The 22,982-nt window shown below is 52.7% G+C and overlaps 5 protein-coding genes and 1 pseudogene across 5 annotated transcripts; 2 read left to right on the top strand and 4 right to left on the bottom strand.

Moving 5' to 3' along the window:
* Positions 1-7,561: 7,561 nt before the first annotated feature.
* On the bottom strand, positions 7,562-9,615 carry SAPIO_CDS5849 (uncharacterized protein; the record flags this gene model as incomplete). The annotated part of the gene is made up of 7 exons (XM_016788091.1): positions 7,562-7,581; positions 7,809-7,929; positions 8,080-8,188; positions 8,332-8,860; positions 9,030-9,315; positions 9,496-9,516; positions 9,595-9,615. 7 exons carry the CDS (start codon positions 9,613-9,615, stop codon positions 7,562-7,564), a joined length of 1,107 nt encoding a protein of 368 aa, XP_016642407.1.
* Positions 9,616-10,826: 1,211 nt separating this feature from the next.
* On the bottom strand, positions 10,827-16,030 carry SAPIO_CDS5848 (Uncharacterized protein; the record flags this gene model as incomplete). Its single annotated transcript, XM_016788090.1, has 3 exons — positions 10,827-11,393; positions 11,482-11,711; positions 11,794-16,030. The coding sequence occupies 3 exons, from the start codon at positions 16,028-16,030 to the stop codon at positions 10,827-10,829; spliced, it is 5,034 nt and encodes a 1,677-aa protein (XP_016642406.1).
* Positions 16,031-17,771: 1,741 nt separating this feature from the next.
* On the top strand, positions 17,772-18,726 carry SAPIO_CDS5847 (Uncharacterized protein; the record flags this gene model as incomplete). The annotated part of the gene is made up of 3 exons (XM_016788089.1): positions 17,772-17,918; positions 17,987-18,257; positions 18,368-18,726. 3 exons carry the CDS (start codon positions 17,772-17,774, stop codon positions 18,724-18,726), a joined length of 777 nt encoding a protein of 258 aa, XP_016642405.1.
* An 86-nt stretch (positions 18,727-18,812) lies between these two features.
* SAPIO_CDS5846 (3-oxo-5-alpha-steroid 4-dehydrogenase) lies at positions 18,813-19,851 on the bottom strand (the record flags this gene model as incomplete). The annotated part of the gene is made up of 2 exons (XM_016788088.1): positions 18,813-19,198; positions 19,278-19,851. The coding sequence occupies 2 exons, from the start codon at positions 19,849-19,851 to the stop codon at positions 18,813-18,815; spliced, it is 960 nt and encodes a 319-aa protein (XP_016642404.1).
* An 844-nt stretch (positions 19,852-20,695) lies between these two features.
* Positions 20,696-20,974, bottom strand: SAPIO_CDS5845 (annotated as a pseudogene; the record flags this gene model as incomplete).
* A 249-nt stretch (positions 20,975-21,223) lies between these two features.
* SAPIO_CDS5844 (uncharacterized protein) lies at positions 21,224-22,885 on the top strand (the record flags this gene model as incomplete). Its single annotated transcript, XM_016788087.1, has 3 exons — positions 21,224-21,352; positions 21,408-22,677; positions 22,737-22,885. The coding sequence occupies 3 exons, from the start codon at positions 21,224-21,226 to the stop codon at positions 22,883-22,885; spliced, it is 1,548 nt and encodes a 515-aa protein (XP_016642403.1).
* Positions 22,886-22,982: the final 97 nt, after the last annotated feature.

The raw sequence follows: 22,982 nt of genomic DNA, 5'->3' as shown, positions 1-22,982 counted from the left end.
GATCTGGACTTGCCTTGACGGCCTTGAGACGATGATCAGCTGTCGTGGATTTGGAAGTGGTCACCATCGGAAACAGGGATCGGCTCCTCTGTGACATCCAAGAACGAACCAAACACTGTGCCCTCCGAGGCAGCTCACCCTAAAAGTGGTGGGCCAGCTGTAGCATCGTCTAATGTCAATGCCATGCCTGCCCTGGTAATTTCCGATTTTCCCTTGCCCCCAACGATCTGAGAGAGATCATATCCTCCCCGCAGAACCCGCAGCATGCGCAGGCTAGACGGACCCTAGGAAACCTTGCAAGAGGATCCTAGGACATTGTCCGGACCCTTAAGCCTTCACTTGAGAGATGTTAAGCCAATCGCAACGTCCTCAGTTCTGGGTTGGACGGGGTGTCGCAGGAAAGGGTTCAAGTCCCCCCTAACACCATACGGAGGATCTGGTGGCTTATGTCGGAGATGATTGGGGGACATATCTCTGACCCTCAAGGCGGGGTTGAAACCACCATCATACCTCGTGATTCTGCTGCTTATCCTAAACTTAGATTAGTTTAGAATGGCTAGTGGTCTTCCCTCGTGTTGAGGGGTGTCTAAGATCCAGTCTTTTCCCACAAGTCGACAATTTGAGGAACCTTCTCACACATGGGATTACCTAGGTACAGCGAAACCGGTGTGTCTTGGCCGGAAACCACGCCACAGGACTCGCATCTCGTCGCACGAAGAACCTTAACGACAAGCTGGCCACGTGCAACCGACTGACTAAAGCAAGACAATATGAATGAAATACGGGGAATGGAAGGGGGCGTGGCCTTGCCCTTCACAAGCGAAGTTGCGACGGTATCCGCCATCGACTTCGTTCTGCGTCGAATCATGCGAAGAAGGTGATTCTCCGATGCTCTGCAGGCGCTTGACTCGCGCATCTGCAGGCCCATGGATGCCATCAAACATCTCCAAGTGTTATAGCCCTCGATTAAAATAGAATGGTTTGCATCCGAGGTCACAGATGGAAAGGCCTGCGACGAAGGTCCTTGTCACGGATGGCGTCTGCCACAGATCAATGCTCCCCTCCCCCCTTCTTAGCCAAGCACGGTTCCATCATCAGGGATTAGCCAGCGAAAGAGGTTGTCGTTGCTAATTCTGATACCATACCCGCCCCAAACTGAGCATAGTCCAGGGTGGATAAGACGTCGTAGCGCAGTTTCTATTACTCCGGGCACATCGAGATGTCCAGCCATCAATGGCAATCACATACGATGTATATACATCTCGGTTATCTGGCCAAGACGGGCTCCTATTGACCCGCACCCGTTGGCCATCTTGTCTATCCAGCCGCTAGCCCTTGGACGAACGAGGATATAGTTGTATGCTTCGACCACGCCTAACCTATCATGGCGAACACCGTCATCTGCTAGGTTCTAATCGTCATCCTTAAAAAGATCGTTGAATCCGTGCGCTTCAAAGCCCGAGCCTAGAGAGTGCGGAGTGAGCAGGATGAGTCTAGATTAGCGTAGTGTCTTCCGCCCTCCAAGTTTGTCACATAACGTTCAAGCTCCCCTTTTGCCTTCGGAGACTTCGCTTCGCATTTGAATATGGTGGGTTGCGCAAACGCCGAAGTGGGCGCCAGCGGGCGCACAACACTCACTTCAATCTTATTTGGAAGATGGAGAAAGGTAAAGCCGAGGGCGGAGGGTGCATGATCTTCCATGCGCGAGCAACCGGAGAGCGCATATTGGAAAAAAGTGCTCTGGTCCCTGAGTGATAGGAAGCGCTTGTGATGAGGGGTAAAGATGATGAGTGGTTCGAAGGAGAGGAACGAAGTCCTCGGCACGAGTAGAAAGAGGAAGGGCCACGCGACGGCCGCAATCTACTGATCAGGTTCTGAAGGTCATGTATGGTCACTTAATGTCCTGTGGACTCTCCGATATCCTTAGCGCGTCGCCCTGTCTGGCCTACATGGCAATACGGGATCTTGATCTCGGGAAATGATGGGGAGATTAAGAGCCATCGCGGGCGTCATCGCCTCGGGGTAACCTGCACTGTAATAAGCTGTGATATGACGTTAGAGATCCCCGAATCTGCTTCGGACCGTCACCGTCACTTTGACAATGCTGCACCACATAATAGGCCCGGCGTTTCGATTCCTGACAGATCTGCCATGAAAACCATGAGATCTTCCATTAGAACCGGGGTGCGAGTGGGGGCAGAAGGATGAATGATTTGAGAGACTAAGAGTAGATGACCCAAATTGTATGGTTCTCTTCCTTTCCTGCGTGTGGAAGAAGCAAATGAGCGGAGCGGAACTTGACGTTGTCGAGACGAGTTCACCGCCATTGAATCATTCCATTACAATTACATTCTCTTTATCCCGCCTAATCAAGGATCCAAATTGTTCGGAGGGTCAGATTGGGACCAGACCATCCCCACATTACAAGCACGCAGGTAGTTGTACTCTTGTACATCGCGCTACAGCCCTTTTGAGATGCCGTTTCCTTTCTCGTCTCGTCCTCTACCCGGGCTGCAGATTCAAAGATGCGAGGAGCAGCACCGGCGCTGGGACTGGCTAGGTGTCTGTGAGTGTGGGGGCAGGCGCAACTGCAGCATTGGCAGGCTCTAATGCCAGACCTCTACAAGTTGAGCAGGAACGCCTCCAATAGCCAATAGCCGGAGGAAAAAGGGCAAGAGGCACCGCAAGAAAGGTCTGGCCTGGAACGCAGCAGGAAAGGTGAGGAAAGCGCAGCTGCGAGGGCGGGCCATACCAAGACCAGACGTAGTAGCTGCAGTGGGTAGTCCATGAGCAGGTACAAGTACAGTACAAGGAAAATCGTGCGAGTGGGGAGCGGGATGGGGCGTGTCTTGTACTCCGTATGGATGCAAAGGGGAGTGTGCAGCCGTTAAGCGCCGACGGGTCATGTACCTGTACAAAATAAGTGGGTCCAGAAGAAAAGAAGCTACAACGGCGGTCAAGGAATTTCCCTCCTGATGAAGAGGGGCAGGAAGGATGGAGAAGAGAGGGGCGCCTGAGGTTGATCTCGATCATCAGCACTTTCTCGACCCCTGACATTGCTTTTTTGCATCGATTTTCCTGGTGCCCGCTTGACCAGGCCTCGCCCACAGAAAGGCCGCTAGAATCTGCTTCGTTTTGTCCTCACAGCCCTCAATACGCCCTATGGATGGCGAAACCTGTCCCGGGTCCCTTTTAGCCCGTCACTCCCACTCCCATTCAATATTTCTTCCTTGCTTAGCTCCAACTGCGAGTTCCCGGTCTGAATTAATCATTGATGCTTTTAGGCCCTTATCCACATCTCCTGGCCAGGACTAACAACACACTTACACAACCCAGACGACCAAGATGGAGAGAAGAGCCGTCCGCGGAAAGTCCAGATGTAAGTACTTGGAGTTGTCAAATTGGTGCAGGGAAAGCGAGCAGGTTACGTTCCCCCACCATCCTCGAACGAGTACGAAGGTAGCATGGAGTTTGGTGTGTACGGGGACTTTTTCTGCTTGCTTGATTTGCTTCAAATTCGCCGTTCCTGACCATTGCATTGCTTCCTTGCGCATCGCCTTGCTTCTCTCGTATCCCTCCTACGTTGTTTTGGACCCCAACGCAGCCCTAAGTTTGTTCCCTTTGCATTTGGATCAAATCATAGTGTCCGTTTGTAATTGCCCTGCTCTTCCAAGCAATTGGTGTATTAGCCAGGCTATGCAAGCAGAGGGACCATTAATGGGACAAACTATACCTTTGTGCGTGAGTGCTCAGGTATTATTGTCTTAGAGCCTGAAAGTAAGACCGCACCTGGTCAGCAAACTCGGTACAGGCCAAACCTCTCGGCATAAACCAGGAATTCCGGGGCCTGCCAGGCATTGCTGCTCTGTTCCATTATATTCCGCTCGGCTCTGATGGTAAGCTAACGAGGCTGAATGACAGCAAGGTGGTATGCTACGAAGTATGTACGAAGTACTTCGTACATCCTGTCCATCCCGCCCGACCCTCCGCGCACCCCTCGCGCAGCCCAAGCATGCTGTACACAGACACACGTACATACATACGGCTCTGTACGACGGATATGCTTCTCCTTTCCTCTGGTCTGGTTTCTGGGGTCAGGCCCAACACTCAACATGGCCGCATGAGAAGAGGCCCGGCAATGCAGGTCACCCCGACTGGACGATAGTGACCTCGCAGCCCAGCGACGAAGTGTGGACTCTATCGATCTGAAAGGTAAAATAAGCGGGTGGGTGGGTATCCTGTTTAAACCTCGCCCCCAAGAAGTCGCAATATGATGCAGAAAAATAAGCGATCAGATGGTAAGCAAATTCGATGCAGTGTTTTCATTTCCCTTTTGGCTAGCGCATCTGGGTTGGAATCATCAGGGTCCTGAATTGACTTTTTCGCAACATCCGGGAGATGTACATCCATCCCTGTTTCCTGCGAGGCGACGTTGAATGTGGTTTGGTCTCGCTTCCTACCCGCTCCGGCCGAGATCACCCCCGCCTCTTGAGCGGTTTTCTCCGCCAGCCTTTAATTTGATGTTGGCACTAATTAGTAAAGGAAAACGGAAGGAAAAGAAGCGAAAAGGGCTAGAATGTCGACAATCGATGGCGGCCCTGCAAGAAGAAGGAAGCAACGCAGGTAAGCCAGGCGGTTTCGCGGAAATACTATGACACTTTGGAACATAGTGCCCGAAGCCCGCTTTTTTTTGCTCTCCACTACGAAGTACACTACACTACGAAGTGTAGTGTCTCCATGCCATGGGCAGAGTGGGCTTGGGCGGGTTTGGGCGGAGATGGCCTGGCAAGGAATTGCCCGCATCCACTATTTCGCCCTGGTAGGGTGTGCCTGGATTTCCCTAAATGGTGATGTGATAGCATGGGGTCAACCGCAAGCACAACCTTGTCAGTGCAAGTTCGCCCGTTTCGGGAGATCAACATCGGCTGCCCGACCGCTGTTGGCTTTGGTTTTTCGCTATCCGAAGGCACTACTGTACGAATAAGGCCCGCGAACTAATACGGTTACAAGACTGACCAGAAAACAATCGCTGTATCTTGGCTGTTGCGTAAATCGGCGCTGACGGCCCAGGTTTAGCATATGCATGAAAAGTCGAGGCTTTAACCCTACGAAGTATAGTCCTCTATTTCCATGACGGAGGCATCTTTGCTCTATCTCTCGTCTGGCCAAAATGACGATTCTCATTCAACCTAATTAACCCTCTTCACCGGGCGGCTTGCTAGTCTGGGCAAAGCAATGGCTTATCCTAGTTTACTAGTAGAGATGTCTGGTGGCATGTCTAGCAAGCCACACCTGCACTCGAAACACACCAGATCGCCCCTTTCATCATCAGTGTATTACTCCAGCGCAACGCTCTGGCGGCCGACACTTTTCCCGGAACGCTTCGGAACGATTTGGCCTTGCTTTTTGTTCCTCTTTCTTTTTCTTTTCGTTTCTTTGTTCCCTTCCTCGATATGGAGTGGGGGAGTAGCTCCTCTCTATTCCTTGGGAGAAACTAACAATGCAGGTTAAAGATAATATGAAGGAAACGGACTACAAAGTATTACCCAGGCCCCAAGGACTTCCTCTCATTTACGGAGCAGGAATACTTGGTGCCTTCAACTCACATACCTCAGCATTTTGTGGACAGACAATCAAGACCCTTGTCGACGCTCGACCTCTCAACCCCGGTCCATGTTGGATGAAGCTCCTGGGGTAGTGATACCCAGCTCTCCACAAAATACTTCGTATACGGCGGTCTGCCACAGTACCTGTGTTCTCTGCTCGACATAGTTTACCCTAATCCTACGACGCGAGAGCTGGCCGAGACGCGAGGCCCATCGCGGGCAATGCTTAGCAAGCAAAATCCCGGCCTGCCAGAGACTTAGACGAAGCACGAGGTAATAGTTCCGCTTTAGGAGGGCATGCTACTATTCCCACTCCGATTCCATACTGGCCGTCTGTTAATCACACTAAACTAAAATGATATGGGTGATATTTCAGCAAAAAAAATCGCTTACCGCGTATTATTACGACCTAAGGCGGCCGGGAGGCAGTTGCCTTGTGCAGCCCAGGCCATAATTTGGTGCTCCGTGCGATGCCTCCCTTCCTCTCTCCGCCTCCGAATTATTATTAATTTTCCGTTGGATGCTGGGGCGAGAATTGGCGACCAGAGGGGGGGGGATGCCACTACAACAGCGTCTACTGTTTCGATTTCATTGCTGCCCGTGGGGCAGCTAGCCGCCAGCCCGCGATATCGAAAGTGCAAGGCTAAACGAGGCCCAGTGGCCAGGGAATGTTTTGAAACCGAGCATTGCCCGGCACCCTATACTGCGACCCTTTTTCATGACGATGCCCCGTTATATTACCATGCATTATTAACCTCGTAGCACCTTTCCGAGTCGCTTATACTAACTCGATACAAGGGCCGACACTCTCATCGAGGCGACCCCCCTCATCCAAGCCGATCTTCACTTCGAAAGTCTGAATCGGGAGAGGTGGCCAGGCCCAGGGTTGGAGGGGACCACCGGAGAGCGACCCCCGGAAGCCTCGTCTCCGTCACACGAAAGAACGCCACCAAGAGATGTCAAAAAAGGGGACAACAAGGAAATAACAACAAGGGTGTGGGGACAGAATCGAATTTTCCTTCTCGAGGAAAAAAGCAATGAGAGAAAAACATAACAACGGCTTCACCGCACCACCCTCTTCCTTTGATGCCAAGCTCGGCAAGCTAGGGAAGCTGCGGGCGCTAGTGCCTTTGAGGTGAGAACGTTTTTTGGGGCTACCAGGTTCACTTCCCAGCGTCTGAGTTCTTTTGTTTTTTGTTCTCTTTTTTTTTTGTCTTTTTTGACCATTTCTGTTCTCTTCTGTAATAATAAGACCTGCCTTTCCTTGCAAGTGGAACTAAATATGGAACTGACACAATTGCATTTTTGGTTCTCATTTTCGTTTCTTCTTTCCGCCGTACCCCGTCCCCGAGATATCACACTTCGTTATGCTATATCCCGGTTAAGCCATACGTCTCACACACCAAACATCGCCACCTTCTCTTGCAAACGCCCCACCCCTCCATCACAAGTGTCCGTGGTATAGCACGGTCTCGACGGCCTGGCATGGGCAGGCCACCCTCCGATGGCTAGGCCTGGCTAGGCTCGTGTACACCAGAATGTGACGGCGGCTGCCTTTTTGTTCTTTCCCGAGGTACCACTTGTATCGTTTCCTTGTCATAATAGTACTGTTCTCTCTTCCTCATTTCGTTCCTGATGCCCAACTTGCCCGAATTTCGGCCAACTTGTTCCTGACCTTCCGCTTGCCAACCGCCTCGCCAACCGAGTTTTCCCCAATTGGGAGGGTCGGCATCCATCCTTCTCTTTCCAATCTTTCTTTTCAGAGTGCAACCAGGCACCCCTCGATTACTTACACCCTCCCAGATGATCAAGCATGGGAGGGCCGGGGCGCACGAGTCCCGAGATGTATAATATCTCGGGGAAAGTAAGGACCGAACCGAGGTGAGAAACGACCTACTTGGAGGCCCAGACTCGGGCCCCAGACCCGGTCCTTGGTACGAGGAAGATAAGGCTGCTCATCGTTTGATGATTGTCACTGAAAAAGGAAAGTACAGTCAGTTTGTGCTGCAGACAAAGTCGGGGATGGAAATCGACGAGGAGAAAAAACAAGAGCAGAGTCGGAACGAGACCACAAATCAGGGGCTCAGTAAAAGAGAACACTCTTTCCGCCATAGGGATCTCTACAAATAGGTCCCAAGGGGGGTTGATCCAACATGAAAGAAGAAAAAGGTTCCAGCTCGTGTTCCAGCTGATGGTACGTACCGATATCCTCGTCAGCCAATTCGTGAGAGAGACCAACACGTTGAGGTTGGTGCTTGACGGACTTGCCATAGACGATGGCTTGCTTAAATTGCTCGGCGATTGTACGATGAATGGCGTTGCACTAGACAAAGGAGAGTCAGCACACGCCCCTGGCGAGTCCCAATTTCACTTTTTGGGGAAAAAAAGGCCTCCAAAAGGGAAGAGCCGCCGGTGGGAATAGACGAGCGCAGAGGAAAGGGGGGCGGCTCATTGGGGAGTGAAGAATACTTACAAAGTCTTCGACCGTGCATTTGTTTGCTCGGAGGACAACAGGTGACGAGTAGTCGGGCATCTTACCCTTGGGTTTCGTGTACACGCGGACCAGATTCAATCTCTCCCACCTGCATCAAACATCAGCCATGTGAACTATGCGTTATGCGGCCGCCCTTTCTTTATTTTTCATTTCCTTTCTTTTTCTCATTTGAGCGGATGCATGCGCACTGATGCTCAGTCAGACACCATCCGACACCGGGGAAGAACTTACATGGCCTCCATGAGCTCGTCGACGTTCCATCCGTGCTCGGAACTGATTGGCACAGCATTCGGGATTCGATAGAGGAGATCGAGCTCCTCGATGCTGATGGAGTCGATCTTGTTGAGAACATAGATGACGGGGATATAGCTACGACTCTTGGCCTCGAGCACATCGATGAGATCATCAACGGTGGCATCGCAGCGAATCGTGATGTCGGCCGAAGCGATGCGGTACTCGCTCATGACGGCCTTGATCTCGTCGTGGTCGATGTGAGACAGAGCGACGGTACTCGTGATGTTGAGGCCGCCCTTGTCCTTCTTCTTGAAGGTGATGTTCGGCGGGCTCTTGTTTAGGCGGATACCGAAGCCCTCCAGTTCGGACTCGATGATGTGCTTGTCGGTCAGGGGTTTGTTGACATCGAGGACGATGAAGATGAGGTTGCAGGTTTTCGCGACGGCGATGACCTGGCGACCACGACCACGGCCGTCCTTGGCTCCCTCGATGATACCGGGTAAGTCGATCATTTGCAGTGGTGCACCTACACGGTAGTCAGTTCAAGTGATTCCCGACAATGACCTCGTTTTCCCTCTCAAACAGTCCCTCTCGAAGTCCCCAAACCTCTCTAATTTCCACTTCCACATCCACTCTCAACAACAACAACAACAACGTACTGACGACACCTAGAGTTCCAGAAGGATAGAACCTACCATTGTACACAACCTGGCCCGGCACCGAAGTCAACGTGGTAAACTCATACGCCGCCGCCTCCGAATGCTGCCCCGTCAACTTGCTCATCAACGTACTCTTCCCCACGGACGGGAACCCGATGAAACCGATACTCGCAACGCCCGTCCTCGCAACGTCGAAGCCCGCGCCGCCACCGCCGCCGCCGCCCGACGTCGGGGTGAGAAGCTCGCGCTTTAACTTGGCGAGCTTCGCCTTGAGCTGGCCCAAGTGGAAGGCTGTGGCTTTGTTCTTTTGAGTTCGGGCCATCTATAGTTTTGTCGCAAACAGTGCCTCTCGTCAGCATGCACACACATATATGGGACCCAGTTCCCACTGGTCTTCGGATTCGCTCTGCTCCGGGTCGTGAACCGGGCAGCTTGCGGCCGTCGACCGAATAACGGGATACCATATATTCCGGGTAGCGGAGGGACAAGAACTAGTACATACTTCGGCCTCGATCTCCTTGATCTATCGTGATTCAAAGATGGGTTAGCATTGCATCGCTCCAGGAAGTCGCATCATATGGAGGTTTAGAGACCCTCGCACCTTCTCCACCGTTGTCGACATGTTGGCGGTGTTCCTCGCTGTTGATTCCCAAGTGCTATGTTCTTCCTATCCTCCCCAGTCCTAGTTCCTATTCCGTTTCGTAGGCCCCCCTAGGCGGATACTCAACTAGTGGTGTTCGGAGCCGATGCTTGATATCGTAGCTTGTGGGAATGCGGGATGAATAAGTTCAGCGGGGTAAAAAATGCTCCCAATTAAAAACCCCAAACTGGCTTTCTTGACTAAGAAAAAAAAATAAGAATTGTTAGTGGGCGTGGCTCGGCGAAGTGGCAATCACGATTCCCCACACATTTTTTTCATGAGCCAGTTTTGCCCTGGCATCGAAAGATCGCTACAAAGAGCATTGCATCCATCCACACTCACATTCACACTTGCAATAGAGAAGAGAAACAGTAAAACCCGCAACTATGTTTGCAAGGGATATATTGATATATACTTCGGTTGTTACCCGAAACCATCTCTCTCACTGCTGCTCGCCCTTCCTCAGAACCCTATCAAATTGGGGGAAATCAAAAGCAGCTACATACATCACACAGAGAGAAGAAGAAAAAGCAACAGAACGACAAGAAAAATTGACAAGAAAAAATGTAAGAAAAAAAGAAGGGAAAATTTCCGTGCAACCCATTGCACAATAACCCCCTTTGATTCCCCAACCTTCCGTAATACCTAGTACAAATGAAGTTTTGCAAAGAGAACGACAATAGCGGCTTCTTTTGCTCTTTCAAGTTCCCTTGGTACATGAACAGAAAAAAACAAGCCTTTTCTACAAAAGAAAAACCGACCAAAATAGAACAACTCGGTCGCCAAACCGGTACTCCCATATGTTTGTCTCCCCGTGACGTTTATAACCCGAAGTCGGCGAAAGGAAGAGTCGGAAGAAGAAGAACACAAGCGGAGAAGAGAAAACTCGCAGCCGTGGTAAAAGAAAAGAAAAGAGGTCGAGGTATCGTTTAAGTGCGACGCAAATCCTAATCCTTCAAGTGAAGAGAATGAACAGGTGAAACAAGAAGAGGAAAAATAGAAGAACAAAACGCCGAGGCCCCGATGCCCTTTATAACCCGATCCCGATGCCGAACATGTAGTAATAGTAGACAAGAGTTGATGCAGAGACGCTTGGATCTGACGTAGAGAAGAACACGTGGAGGGGGGTCGAAGAGTCAGTTAGGAGGAGGGTTCCTTCTCAGATCTGCCGAATTATTGACAAGTCAGATCCGTTAATTGGAAGTGCCATTGATTCCGTTAACGAGAGGTCGGTAGTGTTGTTGAGGACTATGCAGGTTGCGAGACGATGCCACTGTCGTCGGGCTACTACCAGCGGCTGCACTGCTCGACACTGAGTGGGTCGTCCCATTGGGAACCTGAGCGCCAGCCCCCGAGACCGGTCCATTAGTCTGGACACCGTTGGTTATGGGCGCGCCTCGGGATTCATCCTCCAGCAGGTGCTCAAGACCTTGCTCCTTGCAGAGCCGGACATACTCCGGATCATCGGGGAACACCTGTTGGAATCCATTCCGGCGAGGCACCCTCCTCTCAGGGAAGGGCTGGCTGCTAGTAGCAGAAAGGCCAGGTCGCTCCTCGTCGACAAGCGCGCCGTTGATGTAGTACTTGTTTCGTGGCGCAAAGCCATAGAACCGATCAGGGTTCGGGTCTTGCTTCCACTTCTGTGACACCTTCCATCCAAATAGTTGACTCTCGTTTTCCGGAAGCTCGCGGTACTCGACACTGAGCCTGATGCCGCGTAAGTGCGGGATGGTAGGAACGATAAACATTAGGTCCGACAGCTAAAACCCACCAAGGTTAGTCAGGCTCGAAATTACGACCAAAGAATAGAGATAAATATATATGTTAAGATTCTGCCAGGAAACTCACCTTGACGAAGAACATGTCCAGTTTCAGGAACTTATCCCAGGCCTCGCCACGAAGTCGCTCAATGACTTTGTAGCTCATCCTGCACGGGTCAATCCCTTCCCCATAGTAGTTAGGGAGCTGTAGACCAAGGTCAAACATGCTCTCTGAGATGAGGGCGTAACGATTAGACTCGAGTCGCCAAATGGCCTTCTTTGCTAGACTGGAAACGGGAATCTTCTCCCATGCAGTGTCTGTAAAAGTGGGGGATCCGCGGTTAGCACGAGCAGACGGAAAAACGGAAAGGACGGGGATGCGGAGATGGTAAAGACATACATCTTGAAAGGGCAAGATCCTTCTCGCCGAGGAGGAGAGCAACCTGGGTGTTGAGAACCCATTGTTCCCTGCCGTCGGCAGTTCCAGTAGTCTCAGGTCGGATTGTGTCGTATCTGATTCCCTGCATGTGCTTGAATTTCTCAGCCATGTCTGTAGTCTTCGGGTTCGGGCACGTCTCAAGCCAGCGCAGAAGAGGAGGCAGCTTGGCGAGTCGGATGCGCTCCTGCTCCTCTCGTTGGCGTCTAATCTCCGCCTCGCGAGCAGCGCGTTGTCGCTCTCGGTGCTCTCGTTCTCGGCGCTCCTCTTCCTCGCGCTTGCGGCGGGCGGCTTCGGCTGCCTCACGTTCAATCTGTTCACGCTGGAGCCGTTCCTCTTCCTCGCGCTTCTTTCGTTCTTTCTCCTCTTTTCGCTTTCGCTCTTCTTCCTCTTTACGGCGTCGCTCCTCCTCTTCTCGGCGCTTCTTCGCTTCTTCCTCTTTACGTTTGCGCTCCTCTTCCTCGAGCCGCTTCTTCTCCTCCTCCTCACGCTTCTTGCGTTTCTCCTCTTCTCGGCGCAGACGTTCTTCTTCTTCCTTTCTCTTTCGTTCCTCCTCTTCCTCCCTCTTCTTGCGCTCTTCGTCTTCCTTACGCTTCTTCTCCTCTTCCTCCTTGCGCTTCTTCTCCTCCTCCTCCGCTTTGCGTTTCCGCTCCTCCTCTTCCTTTCGTTTCCTCTCCTTCTCCTCCTCAACGCGACGTTTCTTCTCTTCCTCTTCCTTTTGCCGCTTCCGCTCTTCCGCCTCCTTGCGTTTGGCCTCTTCTTCTAGCCGCTTGGCTTCCTCCTCTTCTCGCTTCTTCCTCCGCTCTCGCTCCCTCTCCTTTTCCTTTTCTTTCTCCTCGGCATCCCGGCGCTTCTTTTCCTCCTTAGACGCGGTAACGTCGGCATCATCGGCAGACCGCTTCTTGTCTTGGCCGTGATGCTGGTGATTATCCTTGGACTTAGCCTCAGCTTCGTTGCTGCGCGCCAGGGGAGGTGCGTCTGCCATATCTACATCAGCGTCCTCGTATTTAACATGGATGGACTTCTCGCTAGACGTGGACTTGTTTGACTCGCGCCTGTTGGATTCTGAGGATTTCTTGGCCTTCGGCTCCTTCCTGTCATCGTCATCGCGAGCCTTGATCGCGCTCGCCTTGGCTGATTTCATAGACCTAGCAAGAGACTGCTCTCGTGAGAGATTGGACTTCGCGGGGCGATCTTCAGCGGCAGAGGAACTAAGTTTCGGGCGTCGTTCCTTGCCGTCAACGTCCAATCGTCGCCGCTTCGTAGGGACTTCGCTGTCCTCCTTGTCGCCGCTAACGGAGTGAGGAGGAGTCGCACTGGATCTGTGCCGCTTCGAGCTGTTTTCTCCAGATACGGATAAGCGGTCCTTGGATTCGTCGCGCTTGATCGCCTTTGTCCGGTCATGATACTTTTCCCCTTTGAGCTTTTCCTTCTCAGGGTGATCATCGGTTCGAGAATCTTGAGGGCTTGCTGGATCCTTCATCGACGATCCGGTGGAGACCTGACTCGTCCGCCTCTGCTTCTCTCGCTCGCTGCGCAGTTCGCCCTTCGATATCAGTTTCCTCCGCGGCTTGGCAGTCTCACCTTCCGATGAGATGGCGGCTAAATCCGACTCTGTCCGCTTGGCCTTGGTTTGCTTGTGGACCGCGGGCGAGTTCTCGCGGTCGGATACCGCGATGGAGGGGACGCGATCATCCTTCTTGGGACGGCCCGGTCCGCGCTTCGGAGATGTGTGGTGGTCATCGTGGCGAGTAGGCGGCTCTGGGCGCTTCTTCTCCTTCGGGCTCAACGCGGCTTTTGATGAGGACGTTGTCTTCTTCTTCGGTTCGGGGGCGTCGCGTGAAGGGCTCGCTGCGTGGCTACGTTTGACGGAGCGAGCAGACTCTTCCCTAGCTTCGTTCCGATTAGCACGTTTGTGCTCGCGCTCGGCCTCCCTCTCCTTCTCGCGCTCCCTCCGGCTAGGTGACTTCTTAGAAGATTCCTTAGACCTCGATTTCTTATATTCGTCATAGGCCTTCTGCAATATATGCTCCTCCTCCTTCCAATTCGGGCCAGCTCGGCGACGTGCTATCTCGTAGTAGGTGTCTCCCTTAAACCTTCTGGTCGGATCAAAGTTGTTCTGGTCGAGAAGGAGCTGTATGACTTTGATATTTTCCTGACCTATCGCAGCCAACATGGGGGTAGCGACATCGGGAGCAACGTTCGGTACTGGAGGAGGATCGGGGTTCGCGCCGCCCAACGCGAGAAGAAGCTGCATAACGAGGTCGTGCCCACCACGGGCAGCATTGACCATGGCCTCCGGGTCGTCGCAGCCGTCCCGGACTTGCAAAATGCGCGTAACAGTTTCCTCGTCTCCACGACCGGCAGCTTGGCGGAGTGTCTTGTCATCCATGGGCATATAAAGTAAGTGATTGCTCGTCTTTGTGGCCCTCATGTTGGTGCTTCGTCGCCCTGAAGCCGCTATCCCATGCGAGGTAGCGACGGGGGAGCGACGGGGACTCTCGGGGCCATGAGAAGGGCGACTATCGGTACGTTCGTTGTGATGTTCTTCGGAAGTTCGTCGCCTGTCGCCTATGCGCTGCCTGGCCTCCTTAAGGACCGCACGAATCTCGTCCGCGTTGTCCATGTCATCATTTACTCTGTCAATGGGTTCTTCACCATTTACGTTGGCCTTGCGAGGATTCACGCCGGCATCGAGCAGCAGCTTGATCACGCCGAGATGGCCATTGTCGACGGCATCTAGTAGAGGCGTATCTTTGTCGTAATTTACGCAGTCGAGATTGCAACCCGCATCGATCAAAAGCTTGACGATATCCTCGCAGCCGTTAATTGCGGCAATCTGGAGGGGCGTATTTCCGGCATAGTCGGCAACATTCAAATCATCGGGCCGCTCGGTGAGGCGTTGCTTGGCTTGCTCGTATTCGCCGCGGGCGCAGGCGCGGGCCAGGAATGTTTGACCGTGCGCATCAAGGTGCTTCTTGTGAGGGGCCATTTTGGCGGGAGAAATGGTGGAGTCGGCGGTTGCGGGAGTGGCCAAGCTTCGCAATTTGGAGCTCCTCGGATGAGGGCTTCCGCTTGCAGAAGACTCGTCCGAATGGTAGTCTGTGGATTGAAGCGGCGCAGGCACGCGTTTCTTCTTCTGACTGAGGCCAGTTATTGACTGTGATGGTAATTGAGTAGACGCGCTGCGGCGGTGAGGGCGAGGCTGGGGGGAAACAGATCTTCCACGAGCAGTTGTCTGGTCGTGTGGCCTGGAAGATTTTTGCTGGTCTCGACCGTGTTTTGATGGGTGAGCGTGCGCGTGGGAATGAGAGGCGGAGTGGGAGTCGCCGCCAGAAGGACCGGTCGAGGCAGGAGCGGTCCGTTGACGGCGGGCTTTTCGCTGCTCCTCCTCGTCCTCGGATTCGACTTTAGGCGCCTTCCTCTTGTGGGGGATAACCTTGTCAGATGATTTTGCCCTCTCCTTGGATGCCTTCGGCGACCTGTGACGGGCATTATCTGAATCGGAGTCGGCGTGGGATTGACGGGGGTTCGTATCGGTAGACCTGCGGCGTTTCGGTGGAGGGGAGGTCGGAGTCGACGCTGAGGTGTCTTTGTTTCTTTGACCTGGAGCTGGCAAGGATGGTTTATTTTCAGAGAGTTTTTCAGGTAGTCGCTTCTTTTTGAGAGAAGGTGAAGGCGCAGCGCTATTTGATGCAGAAGCAGAGGCACCAGTTGTCGCAGACCTCTCCCTTTCTCTCTCCCTCTCCTTTTCTCTACCATGAGGACCATCTTTGTCCCTCTCCTTGTCACGGTGGTCACGTTGACCACCATGGTCATTTCCATGATCTCGATCACGATCTCTCGATTTTCTTGCAGTTGCAGGAATGTCATCATCGCTCCTGTTCTCATGCTTTACCTTTCGAACCTTGGAAGGCGAGTGGCCGTCCTTGCCCGGCAGCACAATGGTTTCAGCGTCGGAGCTGGCCGCGTCGGCTACGCTACGGTCGTCACCTGCATCAGCGGACGAGTTCGTGTTGAGTTTTACATCCTTGTCCGCATTAGGAGATGGCTTGGAGGCGGCTGCGGGAGGTTTAGCAGAGGTCGACGAAGATGACGATCGGTTCTGGTCCGGGTCATGGTCGGGTCGCTTGGTTGATTCGGAAGCAGCAGCGGCGGCAGGCTTCGTCTTGTCGGGCCCGGCAGCATTCTGCGCATCCATGTCATTTATTTGGGGAATGATCTACTACCTAGCACCATCCTGGGCCGCGAGTTGGCCGTGATTAGAGAAAGAGAGAAATGTCGGGGTGGGTGCGAATTGATGAGAATTGTTCGTGGTGGAGATCAATTCTCAAGACGACGACGATGAGCGATCGAAAAAATTCGAGAGACAAGTCAAGGAAGATGACAAAAAAAAAGAGGACTCGGGGCAAAGAGATTCGATGAGGATCAAGATCAGCCGTGGGAGGACGTCGTCGAATAATCGAGTCGAGCACAAAGGCGTTCGAGGGTCAAAATAGTAAAAATGAAGCGAAAGGTGACCCCCCGTAAAATCGAATGGCGAAGAGCGAAGATGAGGGGGGAGAAAGAGCTCGACGTGTTTTCCGCTTTGGCAGCGAAAACGATTTCGGACACAAATGGAGATTGAAAGGCGAAAGGAGGGGAAAGGATCAATCTCAGACACTGGAGGGGATTGATGGAGTGGCAAGAAGCGTTAGTCGTCGGGGATGGGCGACGGCGGATTCGGATTCGCGGTCGTGATCAAACGAGGCAAAAGAAGTGGAATTAGAACTTGGACTCGGGGGGGTTGTTGAGAATTCTAGGTGCTGGAATTGCTGGTGATGAATCGACGAAATTGGAAACACTTGACAACCTTCTACAAATGGGGCTTTTGGGGGAGATTTCAGGTTCAATGTTCCTTCAATGTTCCCTTGCAAGTTGCCAGCCAGTCTCCACTGCTCCTGCTCTCCTGCTCCTTGTTCCTACTCTGCTCCTTCTCTGCGACTGTGAAGTACGAAGTACTAAGGTACACAGGTACTTCGTACTCTAGGCTAGTCTTTCCCAGAGTGTCAGACTCAGACAGGGCAGCTTCTGATTGGCCTGTTTGAGTCAACTGGGTCTGCATCCCTTCTGGGTCCCTTCTGGGTTTCTTGGCCGGATCGTGTTATCTGTACTGCTTGGCTCTGCTACGGCGCTCCACTTGGGCCGCGAGCGCACTTTTGGCCTGGCTAGTGCAGCTGCTGGAGCAATTCAGCAGCACTCGCGCAAGGCTTGCGTCCTTGATTCCTTGATCAGATCAAGATCATCATCAATCGATACGCGTACTTCGTAATACCACGAGGCTCCATCCTGCTCCATTTTCCCCCCTCTCGCTGGTCTACCCAACCGGAGCAAATGCAAACCGAAAAATTTCGATCAAAACTCACCCTCATCTCAGGGCTTCGCATATGATTGGATGATCTCCCAAGATACATTGCAGCCTGGGCTTGGAACGCCAGGGGGGTCGTGTCGAGACCTCCGGCCACTGCTGCCTGTACCGGGCTCTCGTGTTTACGAAGACGAGAGGTGCGTCAGTATGTATTCGGTACTTGAGTACTGCTTGCTCACGCGAACCAAAATCGTAACTTAGGCCCACAATTAAAAACAAAAACCGCCACCTGTTAACACCAGATGATCTCCGTTATAAGTTACCGCAACGCCACCAACAGGAAGTAGCCACTCAGCTTAGCCCATTCCGCGACGATTGCCGGTTGCCTTTTGCCTGACGTGACGTCCAAAAACAAAAGTACTTTGTACCTATAATTGGGCTTACTGCCTCTTAACTGACCACTGATCGACTTGCTCATATCCTCGGTCGAGCCCACGATCAACTGCTTAATCCGCCCATCTCCCTCCGCCTCCTGCACTTGTGTTGGTCTTAATCTCGTCGACTAAAGTAACCCTCGGATAAGGCCATCACCACGATGACTCCGACCCCGCCCTCTTCCTCGCCAGCTCTTCCGTCACTCCCCCAATCTCTCGAAGATGCAAGAATTCGAACTCTCCCAGCATCGGCATACTACCTCCCTAACTTCATCACAGAAGAGGAGGAACAGTTTATCCTCGACAAGGTATATCCACGATGCAACCGTCATCCTCAAGCCCTCGAAGGCCGGTATTGATCTCCCCACGACTCTAGATCGCAAACGCGCCGAAGCCCCGATGGAAGCAACTTACCCACCGCCGCTTGCAGACATGGCCCTCCGACCTAGTGAAGAACGCCCTTCTCGATGAACCCTTGCCTCAGTGGCTCGTAGATCCCGTCGTCTCCCGACTTCTCTCGATCGATTACCGTACAGACGACTCTGGTACCAAAACGAACCTTTTCTCGATCAGCCCGCACAAGAAGCCGAACCATGTCCTAATAAACGAATACCCTCCTGGAGTGGGCATCATGCCGCATAAGTTAAGTACACAAAAAAATCGCCGTAATATAGCAAAACGTAAAAAGGACCAAACAAGAACAAAGGTCGGCATTTGTAGAGAGGGCGAAAACTCATGCGCCCATAGGATGGATCAGCGTATCACCCCGTCGTGTGCACCGTGAGCCTAGGCTCCAGCCTCTGCCTAAACCTCTATCGAAGCAAGGAAGATGGTGCTCTAGACCCAGAGCCGGTCTACAGGATTCTCCAAGAGCCGAGGAGCATACTTATCACCACGGATGACCTCTACACGGAGTATCTACACGGCATCGCGGATATTGAGGAAGACGTCAATCTCTCCGCTGAGACCGTCGCGAACTGGGATCAACTGGGCTCCAAGGGCCCGTTCGAAAAAGGAAGCAATGAGAGGCAGATGCGAATCAGCCTGACCTATCGTGATGTGCTCAAGGTCATCAAGCTGGGGAATCGGTTTAATCCTATGCTCGGACGTCGATAACGACTCATGGAAACATGACGGTTTCCCCTTCGTGATGCAAGTCTATGATGTATTTCCCACTCCCGTGTCTTTCTATCTTTCATTATCTAGAAGATGAACAGAATCATCCTCCATCGCGGGACCTTGGCGGCACCAAACTTCTCAACATACCATCGCTTGGTATTGTTCGCCGTCGCTCCCAGATTGGCCACGACGAAGAAGAGGGCACACAAAAGGGTTGGGTTGAAGACGTGGCCGCGAGGTGCAGCCGCAGCGGCGAGGCCGACATAGATGAGGCATTCGCATGTATAGTGCGGGCAGACGATGTTGCTGAAGAGGCCTTGGGTCGGGAGCGTGTACTTTTTGAGACTAGCGAGATGTTTATGCGCCTCCTGCTGCTGCCTAGATGCCACGACGAAGGAGATAAAAGGAAATAGGGTATGGAAGGGAGGGGCTAGGTTTGCATCTGCCAGGGAGACATTGATAATCGATGCTACACGTCCAGAATGTTAGCAAGGGCCAGCGGCTTACTATGACAGATTCCATAGGCCCAGCAGCGGTGGGAAACATACCTGATCCTTCGACCCAGATCGAGATGCTCATGAAGACGTAAACCAGAAAGGATAATACCCAATGTACAGCCAGCATCGGAGACGCAGAGGGCTTCATGATGACCAAACACTCATATAACCTCCTAGCACCCTGTATCGACAACATCACCCACACAAGCACAACCTGCCCCAGCGTCATTCCCCCCCCTCCCCCACTGGCAACCTCCCGCTCGGCAATAGTCGTCAATATCCTTCCATGCGTAACGAACTGGACCGCCCAAAAGGCCTGGAGGCACAACAAGGCAACGTAGAAGTGCACGAACCACGAGTGCGGCACGCGCGTGAGTAGGCCTAGCTTGCGCAAGAGCGTGACCAGCAGGCTTTCCTCGGTGGTGCCCCCTGTTGCGGTGCTATCACCAGCGGCGGCTTTGCGGGCGCCGTAGTTTAGTAGGGCATCTTGGAGAGATGGTAGGAGCTGGAGGCCGACGCATCCGAGTCCGAGGATGGTGAAGTAGGCTTGACAGTATTGAGATGGTGCGAGGGAAAGAAGATGGAGGAGGACGTGGGGTACGTATTTTGAAACGAGAGGCTCCATTATAGAGATGTATATTATTATATATATGTGTGTGTTGATATAATTAAGAAATCAAGCGAGTGAAGTTGAAGAGGGAGACAAGAAATGGTAAAGGAGAGGGTGGCATAGGTCGATTCTGGAGGGTTATTTCTATCAGATTTTTGGGGGGGATTTTATTTCCTCCCAAGATAGCTTCAGCCTCAACCATCAACCTACCACTTTCACATGAATGCAATTGATCTATAGGCACCCTCAATCTTATCAAACACTTCGCAAAATCCAGGTCTGCAACATAAAACATTCATCAATATAAACAAGACGCGGTACACGACACGGCACTCGACTCGGAAGCTCATCCGGAGATCCCGGAAAATGGCCACGTTTCTAGATCGCCGCCGAGTCATTCGATGTTTCTGCTCACGATCAGTCTCCACACTTGACGTCTCTACTACCACGCGAGATGCCAGTGTACAGTAGCATAACGGCATAATGTTCAAGGCATTGCAGTTTATTGATGGTGATCAGAAGTTCCCATGCTCCGTCGTATTCGAGTTCGATGTCACGGAGACTGATAATATTGAAGCTTCAAAACACGTTGACGATGACCGTCGATGGTCGTTTATTACAAAGTACTCCCGAATTACGCCCTTTATTTTATATCCATAGCCCTCGAACAGCCGGTAACCCTGTGCTAGTTACATTAAAAAGTCCATCTTGTCCATCCATTAAACGGGTATACAAAGGAGTGATGTGAAGGGAAGGGAAAAAAATGAGAAAGGCTCCATTCCTTGGTTAAGGTGAAAAAGGTCAAATGACTTTTCCGCCAAGGTCAATCTGGAGATCAATCATTGAAGCCAGAGGTAAATCAATTGCCAAAGGTCTTGCACTTGGATGAAACGTTGGGAGACCTGTTAGTGAAGACACAGTCGTCATACTGCGCCCTGCACTTGATCTTGGACAGGTTGTTTCCTTGAGCATAGACGCTAATGCAGCTGTTATACTGCACCTTGCAGGCGTCGGCGCAACCGGTAGCCACCTTGTTACGAGCGTAGCCCTTGTTCTGGGAGCCAGTGGAAGACGTGTACAGCTTGAAGGGGTACTTAGAGAACTCCGACTGGACGTTGTTGCAGGTGAGGAGGGGCATGTCGACACCACCTAGAGCCTTGCCGGGGCCGTAGCCGTAGAGCCAGCTGGTAGGTTGGACACAAAGGTTAGTGGCCTCGGGGATGGTAGGCGCGGTCGTCGAAGCCGCCGGAGGCTTGGTCGAAGTCGAGGGGCAAGTGTACGTAGAGGTGGCAGTCGTGGGAGGCTGGTAGCCCTTGGGCGGATTGCTCTGATAGTACTGGGCCTTGCCGCAGGTGTTCTTGTTGTTGGACCTGCAGCTGGACCTGCAATGGTTGTCGATACCGCCACACCAGGCAGAGAAGCTGAAGCAGTCGATCGCCGCAGGGAATCCGGCGCTGGTGAAGCAGGAGGCGACTTGGAGTTGACAACTGTTCTTGGCCTTGTAGCAGCCGGTTTGGTCGGTCCAGTCGGGGATCTCCTTGGCGCACCACTTGCCGACCTTGTACTCGCAGGTGGAAGGGGTGACGACGGTGGTGGTGCAGAGCTGGGGAGGCTGGGTGGTTGTTACGACGGGGGAAGACGTCGTGCTGGGCGGGCTGGTGGTGCTCGAGGCGATGCTGCTGGTGGTTGAGACTACACTGGAGGTTGAAGACGAGCTAGAGGTCGACGACACCTCGCTCGAGGTCGAAGAGCTGGTGGTCGAGACCTCGCTTGAAGTGGAAGAGCTGGTGGTTGAAACCTCGCTCGAGGACGAGGACGAGCTGGTAGTCGATTCTTCGCTCGACGTGGAAGAAGAGGTGGTCGACACATCGCTTGAAGTCGAAGAGTCTGTGGACGAAACCTCGCTCGAAGTGGAAGAGCTAGTAGTCGAAGCCTCACTCGATGTAGAAGAGGCTGACGTCTCAGACGTGGAGGATTCAGTCGAAGAAGCCGAAGACTCAGTGGTTGAAGTTGAAGATTCAGTCGAAGAAGCAGAGGACTCAGTGGCTGAAGTTGAGGACTCGGTGGTTGACGTTGAAGATTCAGTCGAAGTCCAGGACTCGGTTACAGAGGTCGAGGATTCAGTCGAAGAAGCAGAGGATTCAGTGGCCGAAGTCGAGAATTCAGTGGCTGAAGTTGAGGACTCAGTGGTTGAAGTAGAAGATTCTGTCGAAGAAGCAGAGGACTCAGTGGCTGAAGTTGAGGACTCGGTGGTTGACGTTGAAGATTCAGTCGAAGTCGAGGACTCAGTTACAGAGGTCGAGGATTCAGTCGAAGAAGCAGAGGATTCGGTGGCTGAAGTTGAGGATTCGGTGGCTGAAGTTGAGGACTCAGTGGCTGAAGTAGAAGATTCTGTCGAAGAAGCAGAGGACTCGGTGGCCGAGGTCGACGATTCGGTGGTTGAAGTCGACGATTCAGTCGAAGAAGCGGAGGACTCAGTGGCCGAGGTCGAGGACTCAGTTGCAGAGGTCGAAGATTCGGTTGAAGAAGTAGAGGACTCAGTGGCTGAAGTTGAAGACTCAGTGGCCGAGGTCGAAGACTCAGTTGCAGAGGTCGAGGACTCGGTCGAGCTCGAGGATTCGGCGGTCGAAGAGCTAGTGCTAGAAACCTCGGTAGAGCTCGAAGACTCAGTCGAGCTCGAAGCCTCACTGGAAGTCGAAGAGACAGTGCTAGAAACCTCCGTGGAAGTCGAGGACTCAGTCGAAGTGGAGGAGACCTCGCTCGATGTCGATGAGGCAGTGCTCGAAATCTCACTCGAGGTCGAAGACGCCGTCGAGCTTACAGTCGAGCTCGAGACGATCGGTTCGCCAGAGCACGCCGGAGGGAAACTAATGGCGCCAACAGGGATAGTCGGCATGCAGGCACCAAGATAATCCTTCATACAAGAGTCGGCCCTGACGGCCAAGGCTGGTGCAAGAAGAGCATCGACGTCGACAGCACGGAAGTGGAGGGGAGAGGCCCCGGTGTGCTGGACGAGATGAGCCGCCACGAGGGCAACGAGGGCCTTTAGACCAGCCATAGCTTTTTTCACCAAGTGAGGAAAAGAGAAACTGAAGAGCAAGAACAAAAACGAAAGTGAGTGGGACAGAGGAAGCGAAAGGCACGCC

The sequence above is a fragment of the Scedosporium apiospermum genome, assembly GCF_000732125.1.
Source record: "Scedosporium apiospermum strain IHEM 14462 chromosome Unknown SEQ_SAPIO_0099, whole genome shotgun sequence".
Classification (NCBI taxonomy): Eukaryota; Fungi; Ascomycota; class Sordariomycetes; order Microascales; family Microascaceae; genus Scedosporium; species Scedosporium apiospermum.
The sequence above is the reverse complement of the archived record's forward strand: the minus strand, read 5'-3'. Positions and strand labels throughout refer to the sequence as shown.